The sequence below is a fragment of the Aythya ferina genome, assembly GCF_964211825.1.
Source record: "Aythya ferina genome assembly, chromosome: Z".
NCBI classification, from domain to species: domain Eukaryota; kingdom Metazoa; phylum Chordata; class Aves; order Anseriformes; family Anatidae; genus Aythya; species Aythya ferina.
Window position 1 is genome coordinate 1,915,182 of NC_140299.1, and position 7,422 is coordinate 1,922,603.

Genomic DNA, 7,422 nt, shown 5'->3' on the forward strand with positions numbered 1-7,422 from the left:
GGGTTCCTCACCAGCGCTCCTTCTGGTACACCTGGCTTTGCACCATCTCGCTGGGGTGCTCGGAGATGCAGGCCCCGTTGATGTCGCTCAGCTTGTTGTCCGGCAGCTCCTCGGGTTTCGTGCAAAGTTTCAGCGCCCTGGAGATGAAGACGTCCAAATTAAACTCGGCGTCTGTTTGGGCGCTCACCTCTTCGGATTCCTGGCGGAGGTGGGGAGGAGGAGACGGCTCCCGAAGCTCCGGGAGAGTCGCGGGACACTCGAGCCCCGCTTGGGTGCTCTTCACCCACTGGGCGATCTCCAGGAAGAGGTTGGAGGGTTCCTCCTCCAGGGCCAGCTCGCTTTCGGGCGCGATGGCCGCTCGTTTCCAGTGGGATAAATCCAAAATCAGCTTGGGTTCCGAGTAGTGGTGGGGCTTGTTGTCTCTCCACAGCAATTTGTCCAGGTACGAGGGCGACCCCACTTTGTAATCGCAGGATTTGCCGCACTCGGCGTCGAAGACGCGGTCCAGGGAGGAGTGAGAGAGCTCCAGGAACCTCTCCGAGCTGCTCTGCGAATATTTCCGGGGATCCACTTGCGCCTCCTCGGCGATGGATCCCGACCCTGCCCGCGGGTCCCGCTGGACCTCGTCCATCTCCTGATATTTATCGTGCCGCCAGTCCAAATCAGACGAGAGGCTGACGTGGTACCTGGGGAAGACACGAGGTGGGTAAGTCGTGGCTACTGGGTTTGTCCCAGCTGCACCAGTCCCGGGAAGGACTTTTTTAACTGGGGTGTTCATCTAGGACAGGGAAAACCTGCTCTAACCCTCCACGTAGAGGTTTCAACCCATTTAAAACCCAACTCAGATACGTTTTAACGCAGCCCTCTAGTGCCCCCAGGCACTGTACCTGTCCCAGTTCGCCATCTGGCTCTGGTTGGCTTCCATCAGTAAAATGTCATCGATCTCGTCCTCGATCCGAAACGGCTGCTGCGACACCGGCTCGTCCTCGGGGCAGGAATAGGGGCTCATGTAAGGGTGCTGCAGCCCCATCTCGGCCGTCAAGCGATCCATGGGGTTGAAGGTCAGGATTTTCTCCAGGAAATCGAGAGCTGTGGATCACACAGAAGCAAACACCCTCAAATCCTCAAAAGCACCGCTCGCTTTCGTTCCACGAACAGCTCCGGGAACCCCAAACCCCCTCGAAGGAAGGAAGGAAGGAATTAAAGGGCAAGTCCTGTCGGCGGTCTAAGGCGGCCACGTTCGTCCTGCCTGCTTCGGGGGGACGTGGCTAAGTCCTCGGCACGACAAACGCTATGAAATTGTTTAAAAAATTAGTTAAATCAGTTAAAATTTCAGAAAGCTTGGGCGTCTGAAATTAATTCTGAAAGACCGCGGAGAGCGATGACGAAAGCAGAAATTCAGTGCAACGAAAGCGGCTAGAATTAAACCTAAACACGGGATTTATAGGGATTTTTTTGCTGATTCCTTTTACGCAGGCTACAGAAAAAAGCTGAAATCCTGCCATTAAAGATGTATTTCTTATTGATTTAAGTCTCATGCGTGGCAGAGTCCCTTCAAGGCCCGTTAAGGTAACGAGAATTGGGTTTTTACCTTGGCTGTCCACCTCGGGGAGCAGCTGGCGCAGCGGCTTCCTCACTTCCCAGGTGCTGCTGATGAAGCTGGGCATCACCTTGAGCAGCTCCTCTTTGTCCTCCTCGTGGACGACCGGGATCGTTTCCAAAATCAGCTGCATCTGCTCCAGCTCGTGTCCCCCTGAACGGGGCAGAGAGAGGAAGCTGGGGAGCCGAGGCGCCCAAAATCCCGGAGGGAAAGAGGCGGAGGATTTTTGGGCTGCGATGCCTGCACCTCCACGCGTTTTTTTGGCAGATTTAGGAACATTTGGGGTCTCAATCCTTTTATTTCCCCGCCTATTCCTAAACTCCGATAAAAGAGGAACGCCGCATCCAAATCTCCCCAAATCAGAGCTTTCCGTGGCTCCAAACACATGAGAAAGGAGGAAAAAAAGAGGAAAAAAATGAAATAAACGGATGGGGACCCACCTGCAAAGAGCATCCTCCCCGTCAGCATCTCCGCCAGGATGCAGCCGGCCGCCCACATGTCGATGGCTTTGGTGTAGTCGTTGGGCGAGAGGAGGAGGCGAGGCGAGCGGTACCACTTGGTGACCAAGCCTTCCGAAAGGTAACCCTGGAAGAGCAGAGAGGGAATCGTGACGGAATGCAAAAAAAAAGCCCAAGGTTTGCCCCCGTGCCATTTTTTTGGGGGTCATTTTCAAGCCTCGTTTTGCTGCTTCTGTTCCGAAGGCTTCCTAAGAACTACTCAAACGACCTAAAAAAAAAAAAAAAAAGGGAGAAACCTGCTGTGGGTAGGATTAGCGTCAAGTTCTCCCAAATATCAGAGTGAAGAAAGTGAAAAGTGAAGAAAATCGAGTGCAGGAGGGAGCGAGGGCTCGCCTCGTCTGGAGAACCACCGAGATTCAGGATCTGGCTCAGCCCCTCAGCCCCTCTCCTAAGCATCCAAGCGCACCAAAATCCGGCGTTCTGCACTCAAAAAGCTGCGACGGCGAGTAGCAGGCGCCCCCAAATCAGGAGCTGGGCAGCACCCAGCACAAGCTCCTCGGTTCCTCTTCCCTCGAGGCTGCGATTTCTGCCACTGACTGCTGGCGGAGCTGCAGCTCTGCGCCGCACCCCAAGCTCCCCGGCCCTGCAAGGGCGCAGAGGTGAGGATAAACCCCAAAACAACCAAAAAACAACGCCTGCTGATGAAGCAGGAACCCTTTCACGCGCTTTTCCTGTGGGGATAAACGGCAGCTGGTGTTTTATACGAGAAGAAGGGCGTCAACGGGCGAGGCCGCGGCGATTTCTCGATTTCTCGGCGCCTACCTTGTGGGAGTAATGCTGATCCACGATCCTGGCCAGCCCGAAATCGCCGATCTTCAACACCAGGTCCTCGGTGCTGATAAAAATGTTGGCCGGCTTGAGGTCTCGGTGGAGCACGTTGGCCGAGTGGATGTATTTGAGGCCCCGGAGGAGCTGGTACATGAAGAGCTTGGCGTGCTCCTCGGCGAGCTTCCCCTGCTCCAGCAGGCGAGCCAGGTCCGTCTCCATGTACTCCTGGACGATGTAAACCACGTTGAACTTGAAGAAATCCCCCCGCAGGCTGCTCCCCTTCGGCCCCAGCACCTCGTACACCTTGACGATGTTGTCGTGCTCCAGGCGCCGGATGATCTTCACCTCGCGGAAGGCGTGCTTCAAGCTCCGCGCGTCGCTGATGGCGATCTTCTTCACCGCCACCTTACGGCAGCTCCTGCTGTCCAGGGCCGAAAGCACCAAACCGTTGGCCCCGAAACCCAAAGGGCGGAAGTTGACGAAGCGGCAGCCCAGGTCGTAGCCGTAAACGCTGGCGATGCAGTCGCACTTCTCGGCCATGGCTTCTTCGTCCTTCACCAAAGCCTCCGGGGCCGTGCCGAAGCGCTGCCCGACGTCCCCAAGGCTTCAGTCCCGGGGCAAGCAGCCGGCGCCAATGTCCCCGCAGCGGGGCAGAGCCCGGCGCGCCCCCATAGCCCCTCCGCTGCCCCGCAGCCTTCCTCCTGCCCGCGGGTCTCCACAGAGCTTCTCCAGCCAGCTACGTGCATCGAACCTCACTTTTTCCCCGCTGGACGTTTCCACGGGTGCATTCCCAGCACCTCGCGCGTCTTTTCCCTTGATCTTTAGGGCCGGCGAGGATATAAAGTCCAAGAACCGTCCGCGGCGCTGGGCAGCTCTCAGCCCTGCTCCTGGAATTGAAAAAAAAAAGATGAATTCACTCAAAACCACCACCAAACCCCGCGTAAAAGCTTTCCTCCTGGTGGAAGGAGATAAAAAAAAAAGGGTTTTGCAGCTGGGATGTCAGCCCCGGAGCTCGGTTGGAAGTTTGGCACCGCCACCTCTTCCGTGCAGCTGGGCTAATCGCTCCGGAGGATTGCTAGCCCGGCCCCGAAGAGCCTCAAAACGCTTCCCCTGCGAAAATGCTAACGGGACGGCGTGTTCCCGGAGAGGAGGAGAGCGTCCTCATTAAGATGGGCGACTCGTGCTGTCCCCAGCTCGACGGAGAGCGAAGAGCTCGGAGCGGCACAAGGGAGATCCGCGTGCCAGCTCGGCCCCCGCACCCCGAGCCTGGGAAGTTCGTTGCGCCCGGCGTGGAAGGAAACCCTCAGTTTTGCTTCGTCAGCTTCATTATTAATAATTAGTGAAGCGCTGGAGGCGCCGAAAAGGGAAAATGCGCCGCGTAAGACCGGGAGGGAGGAAAGTTCTGGCTGATAAGCGCGCACGGTAGCTGCACTTTTGTCCCGGCAACATCTTGGCGGGGGCACGGAAAACGAGACAAAAAAATAAAACCAGAGCCCGAGAAGCCCCAGCTAAAAAAAAAATTCAGCCCGCTTTTCCCCATTTTGGGTTCAGAGCACGAGAAAACCTGCCTAAAAGCACGATAAAATGAACGCGTCTGATTTATTTACGCCCCAGTTTAGGTTGAGGGCTGACTTGGTTCCCTTAGCAGGGGGAATTCATTAAAGCTCGAGTGCTGTAACGAGCCGGCTGTTATTAAGGGAGCACCACGGGTGCTAATTAAAGGAGGCTGAGAGCCATCTCTCGCTTGAAAACGCTCGGAAGGGGCCGGATCCGGCGGCTTTTTACATCTCGGCAGTGACGGGAGCAGAGATTTAACAGCGGGGCCGGCACCAGGGACTGAAAAATATGAAGCTCTCGTGAGCACGGCTACCTGGGGTCTCCGAGAGCCACGTAACCTCCTCAGGCGTCCACTATACACTTATTTTTCCCCCCCAAAAAATAATCTTTTTCAGATGTTTTGGCTGCCAGGATGCAAATGGAAACCGTTGGGATTTTTAAACGGGGCACAAAACGGCGCTGGGCTGCCCCCGGCGCTGCTAAATCAGCCGTGGCCGGGGCTTCGAGTGGCTGAGCACGGACAAGAGGGGAGGGAAAGCTTTCCCAGCGGGTCCGAGCACACAAAACCGCCCTGGGCCCTGCGGTTTCCAGCCGGGGAGCAGCTACTGATGCCTCGAACAAACACTGGCGGGCTCCTAAAAAAGAGAGAGGAAATAAATAAACGGCGCTCGCCCGCACCCCGTCCGCGAGCCCTTCGCTCGCCGGGATGCCACAGGTCAGGACTTTGCCTGCGTTATCGCCGGCGGGGCCAAACTGAGATAAATAAAAGCAGGAAGGGGATAAAAAAAAATCAAAATAAAAATCAAACGACAAGGTAGGAATAGCCCCGGAGGTTTTTCGTTCCAGCCCACAGCAGGAATTTGCCCCAGAGGAGGAGGCAGAAACAGCATGCACACCGGGTAGTAAAATTACACAGGGCAGAGCACCGTGCCCCAAAAACGACCCCGCTGATCCTTGTTCCTCTCCTATCCACGCACAGCGTTAGTTTGGGTCCCTCACCTGCAGCTCTCATCATTTTGGGGAAAAAGTTGTGCATTTTGTGGGGTTCCAGCAACCGAATGAAGCGGCCGGGGATGAAATGTGCTGGCGCTGTCAAAAAAAACAACACTGGCAAGCCGGAGAATTGTAAGAAAAAAAAAAATGTAAGTCCTGGTCCTAAAATAGCCCGAGGGAAAACAGAACGCGTTCCCAGTGACTTCTCCCCCCAAATAACCTGGGTGGAGGGAGCTGCCACGGCGATGCTGGGGACAAAAATAAAAAATAATCACGCTGCCCAAACTCTTTCACTCTTTTTTTCCCAGAGCAGGAGCCCCTCGGCAGGTAAAAGCCTCATTTTTCCCCTTTTTTCCCCCATAACCACCCTGCCCGGCAAATGGCGCTCAGGGTTGGGGACGCCCAGGTGCGGAGGGGGGGGTTTCGGGAGCCAGAGCTCTGAATCACGAGCTGTGATCGGGCTTTTTCCCCTTGCTTTACCCAGCTAATTGCTCCGGGCCTATCAGTTACCAGGTAATTAACGCGGCTGTAAAAATCAGGTGCCACCCAGAACGTGTTTGCGCAAACCGGAGAGGGACAGATGGACCCTGGTGGTTATTAAGGCGGGGGCTGGTTGCTCTCGGCTGACTCCTGAGTGGACCTGACACGAGGCTGAGCCCACTTCACGAGGATTTGGGGGGATTTGGAAAGGCTCCCGACCCTTGGTAGAAGAGTAGGGCCGTCCTCCTACCCATCCCAGCAGAAGTTTTGTGCTCCAGAGCGGCTGCGTGCCCAGAAAGATGCCCAAATATCCCTGGAAGCGCCCCCCAAACAGCACCTGGGCTCTGCTCTCCAGCTTTTTCCTCATTTTTCCTCGAGCCTCCTGCTCCTTCCCTCTCTAGATGTAGTGGGCGATTTTCTTCCACCACGGTGGCAGAGACGCTTCACCTGACTTAAATTCAGACCTCCGAAACACAAATATCGGGGGCTGAACCTGAGCAGCACCCTCCTGCCCCGTGACGGGGGCGAAACGAATCCCGTCCAGGCCTTCCACAGGGCGAACGGCTCAGCCCAGACGCGTTCGGGCGCTTGACCACGGGGCAATGAATCACGTCCACCAACGCCCCTTGGACTGCCTGGAAAAAATCTCGCCCTAATTTGGGATCAAAACGCCACATTTTGGCCCGGGAGGAATAAAAACGATGGCTCCTGCCACCGGTGCCTGGGCGCAGCTCTTCCCTTGCTAGGTTTTAGGTTCAGAGGGGAGCTGAAGGAGGGAGTACCTGCGTCAAGCAGCCAACCTGCAACCTGGAGACGCTGTGGGATGCTGGTTTGGTGTCCTCCTTCCTAAACAGGGGTCACCTACTTGGGATTTTCTCCCTCGTGAGGGCTGAGCCCTTCCAGACACCTACCTGGGAGGCTGTCGGTGACGCTGAGGTGATGCTGAGGGGACGCTGAGGTGATGCTGAGGTGAGGGGACGCTGAGGGGCTTCTCCCTTCGCCCTCACATCTTCCCCACGGCGGACACGCTGCCGACGAGGCAGGTGGCGACCCCGTTCCCGTCTCCCGCGATGGCCTCCGAGGGGCTTGGTGGCACCCGGCTGTCCCCAGGGCTGTCCCCAAAGGCTGAGACCTGAGGCGCCCCCGACCTCCTCGCCTGGGTGTGTGTGTGTGTGTGTGGAGGGGGGGGGGGGGGGGGGGGCCTCGCCGTGAGGCGGCAGCCCCCTGAGGGGCGGCGGGAGGCGGCTGCGGCCGCGGGGCTGAGGAGGATGAAGGATGAGGAGGACGAAGATGAAGGAGGAGGATGAGGAGGGTGAAGACGGAGGAGGAGGAGGATGAGGAGGATGAAGCCGGGCTCGCTCGGCACCGGCACCCGCCGCCCGCCCCCGCCGCTGACGTCAGCCCCGGCCTCAGCCGCCGCGCGGGAGCCACCTGCCGGGGAGGGGCCTCACGGGCAGCCGGGGCCGCCCCCCCCCCTTCCCCGCTCCACACACGCAAGCCCTGAGG

The 7,422-nt window shown here is 57.4% G+C and overlaps 1 protein-coding gene across 2 annotated transcripts; it reads right to left on the reverse strand.

Moving 5' to 3' along the window:
• LOC311426773 (mitogen-activated protein kinase 4-like) lies at window positions 1–7,070 on the reverse strand. Of its 2 annotated transcripts, XM_084503403.1 has the most exons (6): window positions 6,828–7,070; window positions 2,881–3,773; window positions 2,041–2,185; window positions 1,592–1,753; window positions 888–1,089; window positions 1–686 (listed from the first exon to the last, which is right to left on the reverse strand). In XM_084503403.1, the coding sequence occupies exons 2-6, from the start codon at window positions 3,424–3,426 to the stop codon at window positions 8–10; spliced, it is 1,734 nt and encodes a 577-aa protein (XP_084359529.1). In that variant the 5' UTR covers window positions 3,427–3,773; window positions 6,828–7,070; the 3' UTR covers window positions 1–7. The 2 variants fall into 2 exon arrangements, with proteins under 2 accessions (XP_084359529.1, XP_084359528.1); XM_084503402.1 differs by lacking the exon at window positions 6,828–7,070 and having other exon boundaries at window positions 2,881–5,707.
• Between the last annotated feature and the right edge of the window lie 352 nt (window positions 7,071–7,422).

Bases quoted from the DNA above. Each gene is read 5' to 3' on its own strand.
- LOC311426773 (XM_084503403.1), bottom strand. From the start codon at position 3,426: ATGGCCGAGAAGTGCGACTGCATCGCCAGCGTTTACGGCTACGACCTG. The intron at 1,754-2,040 runs GTGGGTCCCCAT...TGCCCCGTTCAG, and splicing joins GGGGAGGATGCTCTTTGCAG to GGGGACACGAGCTGGAGCAG. The intron at 687-887 runs GTACAGTGCCTG...TGTCTTCCCCAG, and splicing joins CAGATGGCGAACTGGGACAG to GTACCACGTCAGCCTCTCGT.